At 38.0% G+C, this 23,665-nt stretch overlaps 1 protein-coding gene across 5 annotated transcripts; it reads left to right on the top strand.

The window, feature by feature from the left end:
- The first annotated feature begins 13 nt into the window (after nucleotides 1-13).
- On the top strand, nucleotides 14-23,363 carry RNF170 (ring finger protein 170). Of its 5 annotated transcripts, XM_075079112.1 has the most exons (9): nucleotides 14-101; nucleotides 1,988-2,045; nucleotides 8,294-8,437; nucleotides 13,170-13,245; nucleotides 14,610-14,718; nucleotides 15,773-15,846; nucleotides 17,796-17,900; nucleotides 19,664-19,961; nucleotides 21,944-23,363. In XM_075079112.1, exons 3-8 carry the CDS (start codon nucleotides 8,301-8,303, stop codon nucleotides 19,931-19,933), a joined length of 771 nt encoding a protein of 256 aa, XP_074935213.1. In that variant the 5' UTR covers nucleotides 14-101; nucleotides 1,988-2,045; nucleotides 8,294-8,300; the 3' UTR covers nucleotides 19,934-19,961; nucleotides 21,944-23,363. The 5 variants fall into 5 exon arrangements, with proteins under 5 accessions (XP_074935213.1, XP_074935211.1, XP_074935214.1 ...); XM_075079110.1 differs by having other exon boundaries at nucleotides 19,664-23,363; XM_075079113.1 differs by having other exon boundaries at nucleotides 20-101; nucleotides 8,294-8,375; nucleotides 19,664-23,363.
- The last annotated feature ends 302 nt before the right edge of the window (nucleotides 23,364-23,665 follow it).

The raw sequence follows: 23,665 nt of genomic DNA, 5'->3' as shown, positions 1-23,665 counted from the left end.
GGCGCGGCGCGACGCCACGTGACGCGACGAGGCGACGGCGCGACGCCGGCGGGGGGCGGGGCCAGGGCCTGTGGGCACCGTCGCGCGCGCCAGGAGCTGAGGTGAGGCGCGGCGTTGCGCGGCTCGGCCCGGCCCCGCTGTGGGCCGAGGGGGCATTTCTGGGCTGCCGGTCCCCCGAGGCGGGCGGGCGGGGGGCGGGGCCGCAGTCCTCCTCGGGGTCTGCCCTCTCCCCGGCAGCGGGCGGGAGCGGGCCGGAGGGCCGCTGGTAGGCGGGAGGGACCTACAGCGGCGTCCCGAGCCCTAGCTGTCCCCGGCCTCGGGAGCGCGGGCTTGTGGGGACGCTGCGCCCGCCGGTGCTCTGTGGTCAGGGATGTGGCTTGGTTCTGGAAGGAGCAGCCGCTTCGGGGTGTTCCCTTCGTTCTCGAGTAGGAAATGGCATTAACTTCCTCTGAGCAAAACTCCGCTGTAGTAAAAACTAATTAACATAGAATAAAAGTTACGTACTCAGTATTAGCTGCAGGTAATTAGATTAATTTTTAATCTCGAAGACAAGGAGCGTGTTTCGTGGCCGGAGCGTCTCTGGGTCCTTGCTGCCCCAGCCAGAGCAGCTCTCCATCGTGCTGCACAGGGATTGCCGGGGGAGTTCAAGAAACTCCTCCTCGGTCGTCACTAGAGTTTCGGCCCGTCCGAAGCTTGCCATGAGTACGTCGGGCACCGCCATAAGCTGTTCGGTTTCCTATCAGTTAGCAACTGGCCTGACGTGCAACAAGATGGAGTAGCAAGCACGGCACACTGACAACAGCTGAGGCTTGGACAAACAACCGGCAAAGGAAGGGTTGCAGATCTAGTACCTGTCACTTTGTTCATGTTTTCTCACAGTTCTTCAGTTAAGTAAGTTAGTAGCATGAACAAAATCTCAAGTATTCCTTTATGTCAACCTGTTTTGAATTAAAGTGAAAGCTATGAAAAATTCTCACATTTAACTAGTGAAGTACTTTCTCACTGATCTCATTGTATAACCCACTCTTTTCATTTTTTACGGTATTAACTAGATCTTCTTTCATTTAAAGGTAGCTTCCACATTTGGGAATAAGTTAAAAAGTCTTAGAAAGCTATGTACACTGCACAACTATAGCTTTCCATTCCCGGTTTTAACGTGTACCTTAAGCTGCATGCTCAGTCCTTTTGACAAATAATGCTTTCACAGGTGTATGTCAGCATTTAAGGTTTCTGCCACATCCTCCTTTATGTACCCGTTTCCCACTCTGCTTTGATGACTCATCTGTCATGATGTGTAGCTTACATTTTGGATTTCGTTGACACAAACAACTACAATAATGCTTTCTGCCTTGCATCTGTTTTAGACGTGAGGTTGTGTACAGTAACACTGCTTTCTACAATAAAGTATCATTGGGCACTTTTCTTAAAAGAATTTAAAGTCTTTTCATTCTTAGATGAAGTGTTACCGTATTTCAGTAAACATTGTTATAATTAAGTGATATTATTTCATGTCTCTTCCTGTCTGATCAGAAAAGTCAGATATCCAAATGGAAGGCCTTGGCAGACTCTTTCTTATGTTCCTGTCTGCATATGAATTCAGTTCCAGCCTCTGGTTTTTTTAGAACTCTGTACCTTTCAGTATGTTTTAGCCTTATAAAGTAGTGGAAGACTTTGTTGGGGATTGCTTAACACAGGTCATGTGTCATCCAGACAGATATTCCAAAGAGTAATGCCATACAGACCACTGAACCTGTCCTTTTGCTTCAAGCCATCAACACAGTTTCAGGCTCATGAGAAAAATGATTGGAGGCTTTTTGTTTTCCCAGTAGAATAGTGTATTAACTTGGGATTATTTTCCCTTACAGAAATGCATCTGTAATTTGCATGCGTAGTATTTTTAACTTGCAAAGCATGATTCCACCAGCAAAAGTTAGAATACCTACTTTCTTTTTTCTTTTTTTCTTTTTTTTTTTTTTTTTCTCTTTAGGAGAAAATGTGCTTCAGAGACTACTGACCTCAGACCTTGCAGAGACCTGCTTTACCAGGCAAGTGCCCCAGTTAGTCAGTTCTTGAGGTATATTTGAAATTGCCCTCTCCCCTATTTTGGCGAGACTCTTGGAGCTTTTTACTTTCTCTTTTGCAAAGACCATGCATGCATATAAATGTAGTCAGCATAGTCCTAAAAGGAAAGTTGGTTTATGGTGAGGAGATATAGCTGAATATGATATAGCTGAATGTGGCTATAACTTTGCTGTGCCAGCTGAGCTGATCTGTGACTCCAAAGATGCTGCTAACTCATAATAATGCTGTATTAACAGGCTGCATGAAATCCTAGTAAGATATTCACAAGTCAGTTTTAATAATCTCGCAGAATGTATCTTGTCAATTTGTATGTTACTATATTTGATTTTTTATTTCTCTTAGTAAATGTGCTCTTTGGATAGTCTCCTCCTGGTTTTAAAATATATGGAGATACTTAATATTAGAAACTATTGCGTGTGCTTTATTCCAATAAGACTGTGCTCACAAAAATGAAAAGCATACTAATCCTGTTTCCTCAAAACACTTTTTGAGTATACCATCTGTGGTTTCTCTTATTTCTGTTTTATAACATTGTATATGTCTACACCACTATTTCAAAGTCCAACTTCAGTACACTAAAATATCTAGATAAAATGTATCAACTCAGGATAGGCTGGTAAACTTATGCTGGAGTCTTCAGTGCTGTTTATACATCTACTGTTCATCATGCATGCTTAGTACCTGCTGTTGTTAACGCTTTCTGAATGCAGTCTAGGCATACTTTTGAGCCCTTCATAAAGGAGAGTAAAAATAACTACAGGATCCAATTTGCTGGGTCAAGTCCATTCATAAGGTCCCATTCTTGGCCACAGACAGTGGCCATGACCTGCTGCTACCCTGAAGTAGGAAGTAATTGGGTAAATTCTGATGAGAGGGGTCTCAATTATTGCCCTACATTTAAGAATTTGTTTATATTTGGAGAATTTTTGTCTGGTTTTCTCTTAAATGAAAGAAAACCACTAAATTTATGCCTTAGATATTTCAGTAAGCTAATATGAATCCAGAGGGTGAGTTACAGAATAAATATTCTCCATTATCTCTTCATTCTTTTTCGCTGTGCTTGTATATTCCTTTGGTAGCAAGCGTATTAGCATATGGTACTTCCCTGGTGAACCTGGAAAAGTTCAAATCCTCCGGAAAACTATGGGGATATTCTGACTTTGGATAGCTGGCAACACGTGTTTGGTACGTCATGACAAACCCTGGATGGCTTTTCGTTTCGTTATGAATCATGGCATGGGGTATTTTTCTAGCTGTGCTGTATGTCAAACATTGAAAGTCTTCATAATACTTCTCGATCTGAAACATGAAGAAATAGTACATCCACACTAGTGTATTTCCTCATGCCCTCACATTTCAGGATGATCTGTATGAGTTTCCAAGAATAAAAGACATTGTAACTGCAGTATTGCTCGTTATGGTTGTCCCTGGTTTTTTGCATAAACCTGCATGCATTGTTCATACTTAACTATAGAGGGAAAAGCATAACTTTTAAGGCCTGCATATTCTTATGTGAAGTGTAAGTAAATTAGTGTTGCTTTCTGTCAGTGATCACTTTCAGAAAAACTGAGAATAAACAAGGTGATTTTGTATTCAAATGGTTGGTCTGTGACAGTTTTTACAAACGCAACTGTGTCATTTTACAAGTGATAAATTCCATTCCTTTCTATTTCCAAGCATTTTGTGGACACTGCAGTCTGAGATTGTTTACACTTTGTAGCCATCAAGAATCCTAATGTAGATAAACCTGATCACAATCTAAATGCTGTGCTGCAAAGTCCAGCTGTAACTCAGCTAGCCCAAGTGGAACAGAGGAGAAACTCCTAGTCTTTTTCCCCTCGCTGGGCAGTCATATTGTCTTACTTCAAGCCAGTACCAGTAGTTTGAAGATGAGATGAAATAAGACTGGAAATTAAGTTTCGGGCTCTTTTGTCATTGCTTTTAATGTAGGAAAAATGCAGAACATTTTGTCATATTTTTAAACTTTGCAAGTGATACTTCTAATGTTCTGAAATTGATAGTATAAATTCCAATTTTGATATGAGTATTGTTAGACGATGTTTGGTTTTCATCCCCTAATTGGAACACAGGGTGGGGTTAAGCTTTCATCTAAAAAAGCTATCCCTGTTAAATGGCTGAAAAGAGGAAAAATCTTGAGTATAACCAAAAATCAATTCTCAGAATTTAATCTGTTTTCAGTGTTTCCCCCCTGAAGTCATTGTATTAATTTGCTACTTTTCTCAGAGCGCTACTGTAGACAGGAATTAATTTCTCATATAAAAGAACAGAGGCATGGCGTTAACAAAATTCAAACCTTTGTAATTATAGAGAGAAACAAAAAGTAGCATAAATCTACAGAGAAGAAAGAACAGCTTTAAAATGAATGTCTGAAAAGCCTGTGGTGTAGAACACTGATCTGAAAACAGTTATATGATTAAAAGGTTGATGAAATACTGTTATTTTTGCATAACCAGACAGATGTAATGGATCAACATAAAAAAGTTTAATCCAAACCACATCAAGTTGCTATTAAATGGCATCAAATTAGTACAGGTTATTATTTTAGGAGAGATCAGATGTCTGTGATAAAGTCTGGTTCTAGAAGTCTTCTCTGACATACACTTAGTCCTTGTCAATGCTGGTTGTCTCTGAAGATTGAAGGGTCTTCATTACAACATTTAAGAATTAAGTCTCCTACAGCCTGCTTATTAGTTAACTGAAAGAGCACCACTGCTAAACACATGCACTGGGAGGTAAAGTTCCTTAGCAGCTATTTTTGGACTGTTAGCTAGTTTATTATGCATTCAGACCACTGCAGATATGTTCATTGGCTGTTGCGGTTGCACCTGAAGAAACACGAACTGCAAACTTGCAGTTCTCGATATTTTCTTTGAAAATGTTCAAAACAGAGTTGAGATTAGAAAACTCCTCCTTCAGACAGAAAATTTTAAAATAGTATATTTTAGCAGTGTTCTTGTAGCCATTGCTTTGTTTACGTGCTAACCCAGAGATAAGAGTAGGGGGAGATTGTTACTCTCTCTACTGAGGCTTGAATGACCGTCCTGAGGGAGTACGTATTGCTCTTTTGAAATGAAACCCTTCTGATTGTAGTTCATAGTCTACACAATTCATGTCAGCCCTCCTGTGCAGTGGTCCGATTCAGAAGAAGTGCTAGAAGTGAGGAACATGTTGGCTGTCCAGAAACAGCCATTAAGTTAAAACATGAACAACATGAGCCTTAAGCATCCATAGCCTGCCTTCTCTAGAATTTAGTAATAGAAGCAACTGGGAGAGAGTCTGAGGCAGAGATTCCGCTCCCCTCTCTATAAATCTTGGCAGTATTGGTACATACTTGAAGACAAAGTGTTGGAGGGAGTGGCATTTTGTGTAGCCAGACTCTACAGGAATTTCTTTTGGACACTAAGTTTGTATGAAAATGGTTATTGGGAAAGTCATATGTAGTAAGTGAAGGGGTGAAGTAGATACAAGTAACTGTCATTACATGAGGGAAGGAAGGAAATGTGAGGATCTGTGTATTTCTTGTTCATACCCTACTGCTAACCTTCGCACCACAGTTTGATATTTCAAGAAGAGTGCATGAGCAGAAATGAAGGCAAGCAGATGTAGCGACTGCTATTAATGGTAGGCAGATAAGGATTAAGAGTGTCATTGCAAGGAACATGCAGAGAGGGAGAGAGCTCTAGAGTGGATGTCTTGAAGGCTGTTAAGGGAAACTGGGTTAACTTTGTGTGATACTGACAATTCATGTGTTGGTTTCAGAGCGCACCAAGCAACCAGTGACACAGGAAGCTTTCCAGGTGTCAGTGTGAGAAACACTGGCCTTCCAAAGGTGTAGTTAAAGCATCTGTCTGTCTCTGCCACAGTGTGCATTTCTGAAAAGGAAAGCGTAACGCTTAATGGGATGTAGTTGTAATTAGCATGTTGGTCTATTCTAACAGAGCTGATGAGGACAATGGAGGAATCATCACACATCAGTTCCTTGCCATTTACTTCTGATTTTGCACTGAGTGGTCAACCCAGAAATGACAGGGTGACACCGTAAAAATTAGTGAACTGATGGTGGTCCTTAAGAGAGAAAACATAGGAGGTAAGGATAGAAGCACACTGCCTGAGTCACAGTTGTGGAAAATGAGCATCCCAGAATGTATAGTGAGAGAGGGATTAAATACGCAAAGAGATAAAGTGTACAGATTGGGAATGTTGAGCTGGAGAGGCATCACAGCACACCTACCAGTCCAGATCCTCAGCACCAAGGAACTGCTGCTCAGAAAACTTCTACAACACCGTAGCCTCATTATTTCAGCTATAGCAATACAATTGTGTAACTAGCTACACAGGGAACTGCTGTAACTCCTGTGTAAGCTCTTGTTCCTAGGTAAGACCTTTCCACAAAGATCTGGTCTTTTATTCATTAGTATATATGAAACCTGTGTCAATACTGACCTACTTTAAACATGGCTCTTGATGACTCACTGGTGTTCCAGCTTTGGGAAAAGTTGCTCCTTCCAAATATTCATTGACTTTTCAGTAGTTAAGACTATGACACAGTTGCTTGTGGAAAGCCGTAATTAGCAAAAATTATGAATAGAGTTACAGAAATGATAGTTCAGGTTGGGACACTTGGGATAACTTAGTTCATTGCTTCACTTCGTTATTTAATTTTGTTTTTCACAGTGAAAGCCCCAAAATACAACAATTACAGGAATCTACCTTTCATTCTCCATGAGTTTTCTCTGCTCTTATGGTACTTAATTATACCACTTAACCGTTTTTTACTTTAATGTTAGAATACACCAGCTTCTCTTGCATTGAAGCTACAGAGGGTGGCTCCCACAAATGTAAGGAAGCTTGGGAAACGCTCCACAACTCGTACAAGAAAAGATATGGAGGATGAGAGTAGCTGTCTTATGGAAAAGATTACACTTTTATATTAGCAGTAGACTAGCATATTGAAATCTTGCCAGGGTAGTCATTATAGGTATACACTAAAGTCCCAAATACTTGTATTCCATTTCAGTTTTGCAATTAATTCAGGACCAGGCATGGTGATGTTTGCTAGACAGCAAGGTTAAAATTAAAATATGACACATGAGCTGTGAATTAGACAGAAACACTGACGAAAGCTTGCAAGCTTAAAGCACACACACTGGACTAGGAAGTAAAATAAATGATACCAGTCTTACCTGACCTCATAAACTGATGCTGAGATTTTATGTTAGGTCTGTATGAAAAATACTTTAGTTGTGTATGGACACAGCGTCAGTATGACTTTTCTGGGTTTTTGCCAGAGTTAGCTTCCCTCTCCTGCTTTCATAATATTCACAGCTGTAGTTCATGTCACTTCCTGATTGCAACAGGAGTGATTTAGCAGTGTGTTGGAAACTATTTTATTTTGTTTGTCTCCAGCTGTAGGTTAAGGCTGTAGGGTAATAAATGTTAGCATGTCATTCTGATTGTTGCGTATGTGAAATGAATATAAAACAAATGAGTCTAACTTACGGAAGCCTGATAATACTCTTTTTCATTAAAGTTTTTCCCATGTTTCTGGCTGAAGGATGGTAATGCATAGAAAAGGGATAGAATATGAAGTGCATCGGGTGACTCCTGTGCATGCAAATGGGCATTTAACACCAAAACCAGCTAAACACCAAATGTCCTTGTTTCTTTCTTCACATTAGTGCTGAAAATCAGGTTTCTAAAAATTACGTTGTCTCAGCCTAGCAGCAATGACATGTTGTGTAATAGCTAAAATTCTTGATAATGCAGAGTCATTATACTTCTTATAAATGAACTGTCCTTAGAATATGCTTATTTCAACAATGATCTATTCCTAGGCTAGTTATCTGGTAAAGATACCCAGGTAAAGTATCTGACTGATGTTTTAATAAAAAAAAAATAAATCTTTAGATCAGTACACAGCCATTTATGACTTGTTTCCTGCTGCAAAAGTCAAATGTTTTGCGTTCCTCTGCAGCAAGCTCAGCGTTTGGTAAAAATGCATCTGTTCCCTCTTCTTTTACCATTTTTGGCCCCAGCAATGACTAATCTGTGGCTTCAGGAATTTGTAGTGTGTATTAATAGATTTGTATACATATTATTTATAACTATGTTTAAAATGTATACATGCACATGTATGTTTCGAGATATATATATATGTATGTATATGTATATATTTCTGTTTACATTTTAGAGCTGTGATGGCCAGTCACCAAGCAGAAGTTCAGAGTTTGAAGCTAGATAATGATTCAGTTATAGAAGGAATAAGTGACCAGGTACTGGTGGCAGTTGTGCTCAGTTTCACTTTCATTGCTGCTCTGGTATATACGCTTTTAAGGTGAGAATATGTTGACAGGAATTAATCTACATACCTGCATTTGTAAAATTCTAACTTTCTCAACAAAGTTTTGCATTGGTATACAAAACAACTGTGATTCTGTGACATTAAGGAAATTATTGTTTGATCACTTACTCTGTTTAACTAACTACTTGGCAGAGTTTCATAATTTAATTCACAGTTAGAATGAAATGATGCATTTCTCAGAAATGAAGTTTAACTCTTCCTTATCTTCAGATGATCAAACCAAATAATGTTGATCATTCCTTAAGACTGGAATTGCTGAATTCACAGTCTATATGGCTGGTGTGTCATATTTACTTACAAAGTACAGGTTTGTCAATAATGACTCCACAATTAAGATTGGATACAGTCCTCCAATGTATGTTCTAGTTGCAGTCACCTGCAAAGAAAAAACAAAAAAAAAAAACCTGAAAAAATTTGATTGATTTGTTTATAAATGAATATGCTGGAAAACAGTGGACATTAAAATGCTTTCCATAAAACAAAATGCTGAGTTCAGAATTCAATAACTTTAATGATCAAGTAATCAAAGCTTATTTTTTATTTCAGAGTTTTTCCTTGCAACCTAACAAATATCTTAGCTTATCTGGTTTGTGAAAATAAGTCTGAGCTTCAGACTGGCTTTTTTTTTTTTTTTAATGGATGTCTGTAGACTTCTACATACAGAAGAGTTTTAACAACTAAGAGAACTCAATTTTAGTGATGCATTGACCTTATGGAATTTACTGAGGAGGATCTGTCCATATGAGAAGTATTAGGGGGCTAGGAGGTATTTGAGAGCAAGCAACAAAACAAAGCCAAAGTGGGAAAGCTTCATTGGACTGCAAGGCAGTGCTGCTGTTCAGGGCCAGGAAATAGCTAAGGAATCTGAAAGAAAAGTATGCACTTCACTTTGATTCTCTTTCCAAGGCTGTTTCAGTTTTCAGATGGCTTCAAGAGTACCTCTTTTCCCTCTGCTCTTTTACGCTTTCTCTACCCTTTATATTGACATTTTTAGCATTTGTGTCTTGAATTTTAAGTGTTTAGTTTAAAAGTAAACATATTATTTTTAAACTTTGTAAATGAAAGTAAGTTGTAAGTTAGGAACATGAAAAACAGTGAGTGGAACAAAGGTCAGCAGTGGGCAAGAGCAGCAGGAGTTCACTCAGGACTGGAGTTCAGGGAGATGATACATCAGTGATGAAGGGTTACTTGGGGAGGAAGAAAAGGGCTAGTTACCAACTCTGCAATGTAATAAGTAAAAAGTTTGTCTGTGAATCCCATTACATGCCCTGATGGTTTATTTTCTGGAGGGTAAAAGAGAAACTCAGACACAGCTTCCATACCTCGTAAGTCTTGAAGCTTGTTTACTTCTGCATTTTATGACTGACTACTGAAAGTCCCATCAGCATCCTCCTAGCTCTCCGCTGTGCCTTCTGGTACCTTCTGAAATTGTCTGTATTCAGCAGCATTTTTCCTCCACCTCTTTTGTATTGTCTCCATCAAAATCTGCACAGTACCAAAAGTATAGTAATTATTTATTTAGCACTCAAGGGGGAGTGGGGGAAAAAAGTATTATTTTCTTTCTCCTCTGTAGTTATCTTAGGCAATACAGTGGTCTGTGTGTTCCTTGTACTGTGTCCATTACCCCAGTCTCTTTGCCACCCATACTTCTGTATGTAACATCTGAAATACTTAAGTTCGGTAGGAAGAGGTTCTGGGTAAGAATACATGAAAGAAAGCTTAGGAACAAATAAGGTTGCAGGAACTGAATAGAAAGGGAAGGTAGGCAGCAAAGAGTGTATGTTGCTGTAGATTTTAGTGGGGAGAAGTGGAATATGGAAAGAACTGCTGGGGGATATGGATGCTGTACACGTTTCCAGCAGGGAGAACTCAATGAAACGTCACATCAGGGCATGAGCCGAAAGTCTCTGTGCTCTGCTTATTAGCAGTAATTAGCATATATCTCAAGTTGTAGATATTTAGTTCAGTCACTATAAGATACTTTTGCAAAGCCTGTATGTCTTCGAGTTATAAATTTTGATAAAATGCAGCCAGATTTTTTCCATCATCTTTTCAACTTGTGAGTAGGTTGTCACATTACAAAAGAGACTAGGAAAATTTAGGTTATCCAACAAATTAAGGGGAGCCTGACCCTCCAGTGTTTTCTATCAGAAATTCCCTACTTGTCCCAGTTGACTTACCTAACCTATGTTTATCAGTCTGCAGGTTTAGATCTTTTTCTCTCATTGTTCTCTTCCATTATATGGTTTGATTACAAGATCAAGTCAGTATTTTCAGCAGAAGTGAGATTGCAATCCTTGGAAATTAACAAAGTCATCACTGCACAGTGATGCACCAGTCCCCTTAAGTACTGTCCTTTACCTTCCCCGTGTGAGACTGCACACTGAATGAGTAGGCAGCCGTCCTCCTTCTGGTAATGGTAGTTTGTGATACATAGTACAACCTTTCCACGTCATGGGACTTTTTTCCTCAAGTTACGGAGTGCTAACGCTCAGAAATAGGGAAATTAAAAGACTCTGCATCTAACTTTATTTCTTTCTGGCTTATGTTTGATAATGCCTTTAATTAAATGGCACCATACTGTTTTTAATTTATTTTCTCACTCTAATTGCATGACAGCAGTTATGAACTGGATATGTCTTGAGCCCTGCCTGTCCCCTCCTGGACATTGCACAGTGTTCTGCTACCTCAGCATCATAGGCATAAGTGACCGATGTTGTATATACAGTACCTCTACAGCTCTACAAATACTCTCATGTATGCAATGTAGTATGTGATACCAAAATAAAGTCATATAAATTATTTGTACAAGGTGATATGTGAATAATGCCCAAGTAACTTTACCATGTCTACTTTTTTTAATTTGAGCACTTAAGATTCTTCTTTGCTTAGTGTAGTTTTTCAGTGGATAACACTTTAGAAGCTAATTTGCCATTAGTTGTTCATGAAGGAATCAGAATAAACTGGCTTATAATTCACACCTTCCACTTGTGTGTGATTTGAGTTGAATTTCAATATATATCAAAGTTCTGGCAAACTGAAGGTGCAAAATATGCTCATTTGTAACATCTAAATAAGAAAGTGCTTTTATTCATATAACATATATGACAGACAACATTAAAAAAATCTGTCTCGTGGAGACCCAGGGTGGGCAAGAAGAGTTTTAATGTAAGCTTCCCATCATATAACTTTCATATATGTCACCCACATTAATGTTAAATAAATCTACTTTTTACGGATAACAGTGTACTTACTAGCACGAAAATATGGCGTTTGACTGTTCCTCTTTGAAGAAAGAATGAAGGAGACAGAATGTTAAAGATAGCAGTAATGCAGTGTTATGATTGCCCACATCAAATGAAGGAAAATATTGCAGAAGCTCCCAGGGCCATTGAGGAAATTATATAAATAGAACTGCAACCAGAAAATGTCCTAAAAATTCAGTCAGTCCAGCTCTAAGCCCTGACAGAGGACCAGCTTGCCTAGATCATCCCTGGAAGCGGTGCAACCTGTTTTTTGATTTAACTTTCAGTCAAAGATAGATCACAATACCCTGAGGTAACCTTTTCTGATTTTGTGCACTTAGCAGTTAGAAATGTTTTCCACCAACCTTAGATGACTGTGGGAAATAATTGCTCATATTTACAGAATGAAAGCCTTATCCTGTCCCCTTTTCTCTCCATAAGCAGTCTTCTATATGAACTGACATTTCTTCACTCTAATGTTTAAAGCATGTGGGCAAGTAGTTCTTTTTCTCTTCTGAGCTTCCTCCAACTTCTCTATGTGTTTTTATGCATTTAGCCCAAAATGGAAAACAGAATCCAGCTGAGACCTCAATAGTACTGAGCAGAATGTTATCACCAGTGAAATCCATATGAATAAACAAAGCTTAAAAATTCAGGTTTTAATATGATGCTGTTGACTCGTATTTATTGTAACTCAACACCTTTTAAGAGTGTCATTATAATTTTTAATTCCAGTTCTGTTCCTATTTTTCTTTTGAATTTCAAACTTGTAATACATCCAGCCTCCTATCTCAGTGAGTACCTTCCGTATGATTCCCACTGGCATCTCAAACCTCTAGTTTTCATGCCTATAGAGTTTTTCTTTTTCAAGAGTGATTTAAAAAGAGTGATTTCTTTTTATATCCAGTCTGCTGATAGTTACATAAATTCAACGTTCTAAATCTAAGTGTTTGCCTACCCCTTCTTATGTAAATGTTATGTCTTAATCTTTCATGTAGCAGATAAAACTGAAATAATTAGGATTTTTCAACCCTCTAACTTAGGTAGTGAGTGAAAAAATAAGACATAAGTAGATCAACAATACAAAAACTAGCCCTGGAGACAAAAATTTAAAGTATTTCTGCATGATGAATATCAAAGCTTTCAAGCAACTTGATTTTTTGCAGTTAATGGCTTAAGTTTATTTCAGATTAAAATCTAGTTTTAACATTATTTAATGATTGATTACAGAGTCTGTCTGGAAAATCTTGCTGCTGTACAGCTTTAAATGTCCATAGTAACTTCAGGATCTAGAATAAATGTCCTGTTTCCTTAATTATTTGTGTACTTCCTTTAAAATCCTTAATAGCAGGAAAGAAGGATTTTTTGCCCTTTGTTCAAGTTTATTTTTTTTCAATCAGTTATTTTTCAGTGTTGGCTCACAGTGTCCCGTTTTTCTTATTGCTTATTTCCTTTCACAGAAATGAACATCAGAACATACACCCAGAAAACCAAGAGCTAGTACGAGCTCTTCGTCAGCAGCTTCAAACTGAGCAGGTGCTGTGCTGAGTGTTGATATCATTCTGGTATCTGGTTTGGTATAGTGTAGACTTCTCTGAGGTTCTGGAAGAAGCTGGTCTTGTACTTACTGTACAGAGGCATCCTTGAAATTTATCAAATAATGAGATAACATGGGCTTTTTTATGGATAAATTAAGTAACTGAAATTAAATACTTGGCTGGTTCTTCTTTCAAACAAGCTTTTGCCACAAGGTGGAGTATGTTAGATTATGTTGTGTGCTTCCTGCAATGTTCCTGGGAACTTAGTGGTAAAGGAAGGGAAATCTGGAGTACAGTTTGCTGCCACAGGACTGGGGTTAGATGTTTAGACTGATAAACTGTGTGTAGCTGAACAATGGCACGGTAACAAGAGCCAAGCAACAAAGATTGACGGAGAGAAACTTTTTACCAAAGGCTTTAGTGACAGGACACAGGGCAATGGTTTTAAAATGAAAGAGGTTAGGTTTAGGTGGGACATAAGGAAGAAATTCTTTACTATGAGGGTGATGAGACACTGGAACAGGTTGCCCAGAGACACTGTGGATGCCCCGTCCCTGGAAGAGTTCAAGGTCAGGTTGGACGGGGTTTTGAGCAACCTGATCTAGGGAAAGAGGTTCCTGCCCACGGCAGCAGAGTTGGACTACATGATCTTGAAAGGTTCTTCCAAGCCAAACCATTCTATGGTTCCATGATTTCATCCAGTTCTGACATGTAGAGGAGAGGATGGGAGAGTCTACGCTGGGTTACTGGAAATTGCTGAGTCCCAGCCCTACAGTGAAAAGCCATACTTTTGGAGAGTGTTGAGGAGAGTCTTTCATTATAACACTTCCTTCAATAATGATAGATTTTTGCCTACAGTGCCTATTTATGTGGAAGACAAATATGGCAAAATGGGAAGAGAAGAACATTTTATGACAGTGACATACACAAGCTGATGTCTCTGCTTGGGCTTGGGAACACTAAATACCACAGCTCATTTACCTGGCTCTGGACAGAGCTACTTAGGATAATGAAATAACAGTCTGGATTGGAGTTGTTATTCATGCTTCAGCATGTCTAACCTAACTTAATGTGAAGGACCAAGTTGGTTCTTTCTTTGCCGCCTTTATGTAGATTGAAACACATTCTTATATAGCAGATGAAGGGAAAATAATGGGCTTGTCACAAGAAGTGAATCAAGTTTTGCATTAAAGTATGCTTGAACTTTGAATTTAAATATATTTCTCTTTCATTTCACATAGTTTTGCATTTGACCGATTTCTAGTAAATGAACCCTGGGTTTTTTATTATTTTTTTTTAACTCAGTAGACTTACGTAAAAATAGAATCTCTAACACTTTGTATTTCTCTTCTGCTCCGGCAGGATGCTTCTGCTAGTGATAGACATCGCTTCTATACAGATATGTCTTGTCCAGTCTGTTTGCAACAGGCTACATTTCCTATAGAAACAAACTGTGGACATCTCTTCTGTGGTAAGCAAGAAAAACCCCAAGCCCCAAAGATAAAACCGGAACAGAAATACAAACATTTGGCACTAGTACAGCCACCCTAATGCAAAGCTTTGTTTGATTTTTAACTGCTTATCTTCTAGTCTGGATTAGAAGTAATTTTTATATAAATCTTTGAGAAAATACATTTCTGAATAAACAGTCACTCTGAGAGTGTGCTGCTTTTTTTTTTGTATGCTATCAGGACTGAAACTGCTTTTAATTTAAAAATGTCAGGGACAGAGAGTATAATTTATTTCCAGTTAGTAAAAAACTGAAGAGGCTGAAAAACATTTTGAAAAGTACCATACAAAAAAAACTGGTTTAGAAAGAGTAAAAAATTATGCTGATATAGGTAATATTGATATTACCTATATCTCAGAATGTTTTTTTTTTTTCTTGGAAGTCCTGAAGAATTATGACTAAGTTCGTGATGCTTAAAGTGTTTGCCTTTTTTTTTTTTGAGGCCCAGCTATTCGAATTTACATATGACCATATAAACACCCTATGTAGCATTTTGCTTCTTCCTCAGGTTCACAGTAGAATTCTTTCACTGCATTCATCTAGTTTTATGGAGTGTATATTGCATACCATGCCTAGTCATTTAAAAGAAAAAATTTACAAATTTAGAAAACAGTTAAAGTACTCAGATTTTTTTATATACCTCTACCTGTTGAAACTGTGATAATAAAGCCAGGTTTTTAGGATAAATTTTGCATCTAAATTTTAAACTTGTAAAATTGTTAATTATTTGCTTTTTCAGTTAATGATTAAGAAGTTTTCTGTCTTTTCAGGAAACAGTACCTTAAAATGAATGATACGGCTGAACCTATTCAGGATTTTTCTCATTAATAGCATTGTATTTGAACACATTGGTTCTTGGTGTCTTCAGTGAATGCTGTATACAAAATTATACCAGAAAAGATAGACTTAACCTACCTGCTCATACACTTCTCTTGTTTTCCTTGGTGTGTAACATATTATTTCATGCAATGGGTGTTTCAGCTCAGAATTTTAAATGTCTGTAACTTACCTTCAGGTTCCTGCATTATTGCCTACTGGAGGTATGGCTCATGGCTTGGTGCCATCCGTTGTCCGATCTGCAGGCAAACGGTAATATTTTAATTGATCACAGACCTGATACTTTGACTATCTAGCATAGCTTACCAAAAAAGCACTTATGTGTGTCAGTAGTGAGATGGACAGAAGAGGAAGTCTGAGAAGCTGAAAGAATATGGATATGTGAGATGTAGATGGTGGACATTGAGGTTTTTTTAACTTATTGCTTTGCCAGATGGCTCAAAAAATACCAGTTGTTCCTGCAACTCAGATTTAAGTGAACAGTACTGATATCTCAGCCATTTTTCTGTAAAGGAGTATATGGAAACAGAAAATCGTAAGATCTTGACTATGGTTCTCCATGCTTTCTGTTTGGGATGTTATATAACTTCTTTAGCAGAACTTACATCTGACAGACCTGGCTGTTGTGGAAGACTGCCAGTAGACAGTATATTACTGGTTTCTGACAAGTACCCTCTCCCTTCCTTCTCTCCCTGCCAAAAAAACCTATCCTTGTCAATTTCATGTTTTGTCCCTATTTTTAGTTTGTATGTATTATTAATTTGAGCTTTGTAGAGCAAGCATTAACTTACTTCCTACGCAACTTACTTACATTGTCAGTTTGAAATATGTCCCTGCAACTCATTAACACTTAGGATCTCTGAGCCTTATAGTGTATGCTTTAACAAAAGTGCGTCTTTATTTTAACAGTGCACGAACTACAGAGCTAGTAACTTCTGACAAATTATATAACATGCTTCATGCCCTTGCCCATACGTTACATCGTGCTTTGATTGTGTGTATCAGCAGGACAAACGACTGTAAGCAGACAGAGGATGGAAAGAAAAATAGGTGTGACTAGAGGAAGAATGAATAGGTTTAGAGTGTAGCCAGTGAGGAGAGAGACTCAAAAACTGAAGGTGAAGAAGATGTGAAAGGGGAAAGTAAGTGACTTTTTTTGGTGTCTCTCCTTACGTAGATATTCTTCGACCTTCCTCTGAGTAACAGGTAAATTGGGTGGTACTGCTTCCATGGTTATGCATTCATTCTCACCCTGTGAAGTAGGAAAAGTAAGGAATGGAAGTACCTACTCATGAACATGAGTCACACAGAAGATTTGTGGCAGGGCTAAGAGCTGAACGTAGATCTGCTCATGCTGTCATTTGCTAAATGTGTCAGCTATAAGATATATATTTAGTGGCCAGGTACTTTGGGGAGCTTTTTGGAGCTTTTGAAGATAGTAGTAATTTCAACTGCTGTGTATTTTCTGTTTCTTACGATAATCTGCACTTCATACCTGAACTTCCAAACACTTCCAAACACAAGTCTTAAGTTTTCAGAAACTCCTATACAGAAAGATAATATGAGACATGTAAATATGACCTTACATATTTTTCTATGTCTGCATGAAAGTTAACCCAAGAACATAGCACAATTCTCTGTGCTTACAAAAGAGCTGAAGGTTAATCTCTTTTTATGTTAACTTGATATTCTGTATTATTCTCCTTGGTCTTGGTATGAACGTCCATATGGAAAAATATGAGTGTTGCTGCTTGTTTGCTCAAATGCAGAACCATTCTAAAGACAGAAGAAGAATGGCCACATTGGTTGCTTTATTTGATTTTCAGTTTAAGAAACAAAACCAGATTAATTTGGTAAATTAACTTTATTCTCCGAATCATCTGTCCCACTTCTGAAACATAAACCATTAAGGTGTTCAGAAAAATATGCTGTAAGCCCATCTTAGAAGTAGGGTTCTTACGTTTGTTTTTAACAATCTTAAAAAACAAATGTTCTGTAAAGAGTTGTAAGCAATGAATTTGTTAGAATTTAGCAGCAGTATCCATGTTAGTAGTTTTCGTTTTATTTTGCTACTAAATATTCAACTGAAAAAAACTTTGTTCTATGCAGTTAGATGAAGATTACTGTTTTCATTTATAGTTCACAATGCCTGTATTTAAAAGACAGTTGCACAGGTAACAAAATCTCCCTGCTGTGCTTAGGTAACATTGTTTTTACCACTCTTTGGTGAAGATCAGCAGGATGCAGCCCAAGTACTTCAAGATGTTAATGACTACAATCGGAGATTCTCAGGACAGCCCAGATCTGTAAGTTTTGGGTAAATTTGGGTGGAAGTCAGTGATTTCAGGGGAGATTAACAGCATTTTTTGTGATTTTTTTTTCCCCTTCTCTTTTTTTTTCCTGTGGGATATGAATTTTCTTTTCATGATGCTTAGGGACTATGCAAGTTTTCCATAGGAAGTTCATGTTTATATAGTTAGGGGAAACGCACAATCAAAAATATTTATTACTAATTTCTGGAAATGTATGGAAACTTGCATTTTTGTGGTGAGTGAGAACTGCTAATATGCCTTGAGTTCCCTATTCATATGTTAAGCTCTTTTTTAATTATGACTGCTTAATTTGAAAGGATTAATAATTAGTAAAAATATTTAATGAAATACATGACATGCAAGGAAGAATATTCACTTGGTTGATCTCTTTGCATTGATTAGAAGAATCTGAAATTCTACTCTGTACCTTTCTTCCTCAGATTTCAAGCTATATGCTATCTTGATTTTTTTTATTTCCCTCCTAGATTATATTAGTCTTTATTTGGTTCTCTGAGTGAAGAAAACAGGATTTTTTTGATAAATAGCTAGAGAGATGGTTGAAGTTCTACAAACTTTAGAAGGTCAGCCTTGTGAGCCTGTCTTCTATGTCCATGTTCTGATTCACAAGGTGAAATGCACCCACATGCATACCAGTAACTTCCCTGCTTGTATTCATCTGTTCATTGGATTTGGATGTAGTAACAAAACATTAGCAAGAAAAATTTACAGTTCAAAGAGACAAAATAGGTCTGGAGATGCAAATTTTTTTTTCATGTTCTAAACCCCAAAAGAGTTATGTTTTTGATTCATAATAGATTGAAACTACCTTTCAGGCTCCACTGGACCTCCCTGTGGGCTCTGCATTTAGTCCCCAGTAAGCTGTCTGAGGTCATGCCAGAGTCTGCATTAAAGCCCTAATCGCACTAGATAAATTGTCTTTTATTTATACCCTGTGTCTTGCCTTAACCACATACAAAATTCCTTTCTAGAGAACCTTTTCAGCCTTGGCAATAACAAATTCTAATGTCATGGCTCTGTGTAGAAACTGTGTACAGTAGACAAGGAACCAGTATAAAAAAAATTTCAGAGCTCACCCCTTCCTATGCCTCACAACAAAAACCTGAATGTTTTCTACTGAGCAGTCCCTCGCTAAGATGACGAGAGTTGTAGTAGAAAAATGGAAAGGAGCCAGGGATGGATTCATTTAAAGGTTTTTTTACTTTCAAGCTTGATCCATCCTTTGGAAACTTATGTGAGTCACTAATTATTTGCCAGGGTAAGAGGGTGTTGTGTTTCTGAAGAACTGCAACCTATTCTACTTTACTTCTTGTTTTTTTCTCGCAATCCCTAGTTATCTTCCATTCCGATCAATATTTCACTCCAGTTAACCTGTTTGCTGTTTCTTACTTTCTTAGCAATTTGTTTTACTCCAGTTGTCACTGCTTTTCCTTCTTAATAGATGCCAATGTCTTTTGTAGTGAATTAAATGTATGTTTTACTATGTAGAATATATAGTATAGAATATAGAATAACAAAGTTTGACTGTTTCTTGAAAACATATACATTCTAAATCTGACTTTTTTACCCAGCAAATGTAAATCCAGGAAGTCTTGTCTTACTGGTTTTTTTTATTTTAATTCTTATAAACGAACAGATTCCAAAGCTGTAATGTAGTAATAGAAACTTCAGACTAAACCCATTTAGCATGGGCCTGTTGCTAAAGCAAAATATTAACTTTTGGTTATCTTTCTTCATAGATTATGGAAAGAATTATGGATCTGCCCACTTTATTACGGCATGCTTTCAGGGAGATGTTTTCTGTTGGGGGCCTCTTCTGGATGTTTCGCATCAGAATATTCCTCTGCTTGCTTGGAGCCTTGCTCTACCTGGCTTCACCTCTGGATTTTCTTCCTGAAGCCCTGTTTGGAATTCTGGGGTTCTTGGATGATTTCTTTGTCATTTTTCTTCTGCTGATATATATCTCTATCATGTACCGAGAAGTGGTAACACAGCGGCTGAATAGATGAAATGGATGAAAATGACCCAAATGCAGAGGTGGTTGTGGAATGTTTTAAAAAGAGAACGAAAACTTAAGTATGATATTGCAAAGCGCCTGTGTACAGTTTCAGTAGTTAACAGTTTCATAGCTGGTCATCTTACACAAATATGAAGGGTTAGTATGTGGTGATGCTTAACTGGAATCTTTAATTTGTGTATTGCATACTCTTCATAAGGATAAGGTTAGTTTCATAATGTGATAAACTACTTTCGTCTGCTTACACCTGATGAACAACTGTATGTAATCAAAGCAGAAAACACCTTTTTTGGTGTGTGGTTTGTGGAAAAGTAGTTCTAGTAAAGGACTTCTAATGAAATATCTGTTTGGGTAATCTAGACATGTGTAAGGAAATTCAGAAATTCTTCACAGTACAGTTATTACGGCTAAAGTGTATAATGTCTCCCTGTTGTGGGCTAGAGTTTTTTAAAATAAAAGTAGCTTTGTGTGTCTCTGTGGAAGAAGAAACCCAAGGACCACATTACAGTTATCACCCTGCAGTCTGCTGTTTTCCACATGCTTCACAAAAACAAGGAGAACACCTCAGTATTGCTTGAACTGCACTATGTACGGTTGCATGCAATTCGTACAATTTTGTTTTTATATTTGGGAATATATACACAGTATCTGATCTAGGTAGAGAAATCAATATTATGCACGCCAGACTTGTTAGGGCTGTGTTTTTAAATGGGAGCATGGTTTTTCTCTTCAGGCTTGTTTATTTGGTAGGCATGTATCTTGGGAGCAGGGATTTTTATGCTGCTTTGGGTCAATGCAATGCATCTGAAGTGAGAGTTTGCATTCCTTTAGCTGCATTAAAGCATTTAGCCAATGGAGAGAACCATCAAATTCTAGATAGTGGTTGAAGAAAATAAGTCAGAACTGGATGTTTACACTACAGAACTTTACCTGAATGTACATTCTGCAATACAAGTATTAAACAACTTAGATAATGGGGTGTTTGATTTTCAGTTGGGGTTTTTTAGTTTGGTTGGTTGGTTGATTTGAATGTGGGTAGAGGGGGTTCTGAATTACCTTGAAAAAGATATGTGGTAAGGGACCACAAAAAGATCCTGGAAATGTTTTCAAAAATACCAGGGTATTAATTATCCTTGAAGTTAACTTTTTTTTTCATGTTGAATTTTAATATAGGCTATCATAGCTACAGAAGTAATTTGAAAATATTTTCATTTTAAGAAATGAATGCCACTAGAAAGATCAAGGGTATTCTAGATCTATGTACTTTTTAGCTAGAGGAATGAAAATTGCCATTTTGTTTTAACTTCCTGAGTACTTGAAAGACAGTGATTAGACAGGTGATTCTTTGCATGTTTACATATATGGGATGAGACTTAAAATGAAAGGGACCTTTTCACAACTTCTGTGTTTTGCCCATGCAGGCATCTTTCCACAGCTCCTAGCACCTAGGCATGTGCGGGAAGATGATAGAGCTGGCACCTGACATGTCAATGGTTGGGGTTGGAGATTATTCTTCTGTGTCAGTGTTTTAAATTATATTCATTTGAAAGTAAATTCACTTTTAAATTTCTTCATTTGAAAATTTGCTTTTGAAAATCCAAAGACATTTTACAAGTGAACTGGAAAGCTAAATTTTTCCTTGTTGCTGTTTGTTAGAGATGGGCACAAGGAGAAAGAGGAAGTGAAACAAGGGTGGGAGGAGGAGAGCAAGACAGAAATCAACATCTGGTGAATGCATTTGACAAATGCTGTTGCTTTTGGCAAACTAACTGTTCTTGAGCATCTTAGTTGAGCTTTTCCCTTTCTGTTGGCATCGCTAATGTATGGTGATGGTTTAGTGGCTACCTCAGTTGAGAATCTTTAAGGTATTATTGAGTAAGCGTGGGATATTCATAAACTGTTAGGTACGTTTACAAAGCAAGATAGTAGTTTCAGATGTTATGTAAGACAGGATTTTGCAGTTTTGCTGTAAATATTGTTTTGGTTTTGGTTTGTTTCCCAGGAGATCCAGCTGAGAGGAAACTCCAAAGAAGTATTTTTAATTGAGCAAATTTAACACCCCCTTTTCTCCTGAGGTTGAACTTGTGGGTCTTCTTAGAGAAGAGTGTGAACTGCTGTTGTAGAACAACTGGAGTCTCTTCATAGAATCTGTTGACCTAGTACCTCCTCCATATGTTTATCCTATGATTGTGTTCATACTTTTTCCCATGACTCTCTAAATCCAGAGTGGATATAGATGTACATGAAGCTGCTTCTGATTTGTTTTCACTGAGCTTCCCAATTCCACATGCTCCTGTGAAGTTCATGCAGAAATATCCATCTAAGGGGTCTGATCCTGAAGAACAGGGCTTCTTGTGCACCTGAAGTCATGTACAAGCCACATCTGAGTAGCTACAGAAAGTTGACCTATGTTCTGTTTCTTCCTTCACTACATACATCTCTGCTAGCCAGAAGGGTTTCACTCAGAGCCTTCTGCTTACTTTGGAATATTGAGTAACATTGTAAGCTTAAATTCAACACTTTAAATGCTTGACAGAATTAGGACCATCCTTCCTTTTCACCAATATGCATGCTTGCTTGTGGAGACTGTTTCGGGTCCTGCAAACCCCTGAAGAACAGTATTATGACTTGCTCAGGCCTTTTTGTGACAGCTGTAATGTGAAGATGCATCTGTCCTGCAGCGTCTGGCTGCTGCTCCTTTACACAAATCTGACCTACCTGTAGGTTAGCTATCATCTTGGGTACTTAGCTTGCTAGTGTGGAGCTCTAGAGCTCCCAAGAAGCTGGAGATTAATGCGTGAGCATGTAGTATTCCTGAACCGTGTGCTGCCAAGTTCTGGCGGCAGTGTCAAAGGTAAGTGCTAGCACTGGCTTCAGAATGTGAAGGAAATACGTGATGCTGTGTGGAGAGTGACTGCAAACATCGCTGTGGTTTTGTCTCCTGGAATGGGGCAGCCGCGTCACTACAGGGGGAAAAGAAGGAAGGGAAAACTTTAGCAGCAAAGAAGAGATGCAGGGAAAAAATAAAGTTCTTAAAAGATTCTTACGGCTTCACCAAAAACTCTGTGAAATACTTGATTGTTCCAGCAATATTAACAAAGGGGAAAACTAAAGTTATAATAGCTCTTACAGAATAATTTGTAGCATCTTGAGGCCTAATGATCATCCTTATGACAAGTGCTATGTAAAGCAATCTCCGTTTTCTGTGGGGTTTTTTTGTGTCCCACACCATTGATGTCTGTGAGGATGAGGCAGAACAGTGTGATTTGGGGATACAATTTTGCCATAGGTTTCATAGAACTGTAGCGGTGACCTGTGTGTTACGCTAGATTTTTAAGACAAAAGGGTTTAAACCTACTTGTTGTTACTTTTAATGATAATAAATTGATATTAAAGAGATTCTCTTGATTTATTTTATTGACCTTATGGGTGGAAATTTGTTTTATTCCCTCTTTTACCCCTTTCCTGGGTTAAACTTGGTGGTAGCTCTTCTGCAGTCTTCAGCCATTCTTGGTGTCAGTGGACAGGGTGTTCACAGGTAACTCAGTGGTTTTCACCTTTATTAATGTCATTATAAGGATTACAAAATCTCTAAGATATCGGTCCCAAAAGTATATTGTATATTAGATACCTTTTCCCTGAGCAGTCTGACCAGTACCTTCAGATCCATGGGCACTAAGCTTTCAGGATTATAAACCCTTACAGATGATTGATTAGCACCTTC

Source organism: Phalacrocorax aristotelis, chromosome Z (genome assembly GCF_949628215.1).
Source record: "Phalacrocorax aristotelis chromosome Z, bGulAri2.1, whole genome shotgun sequence".
In the NCBI taxonomy this organism is placed as follows: domain Eukaryota; kingdom Metazoa; phylum Chordata; class Aves; order Suliformes; family Phalacrocoracidae; genus Phalacrocorax; species Phalacrocorax aristotelis.
This window is presented reverse-complemented; position numbering and strand designations above follow the sequence as displayed.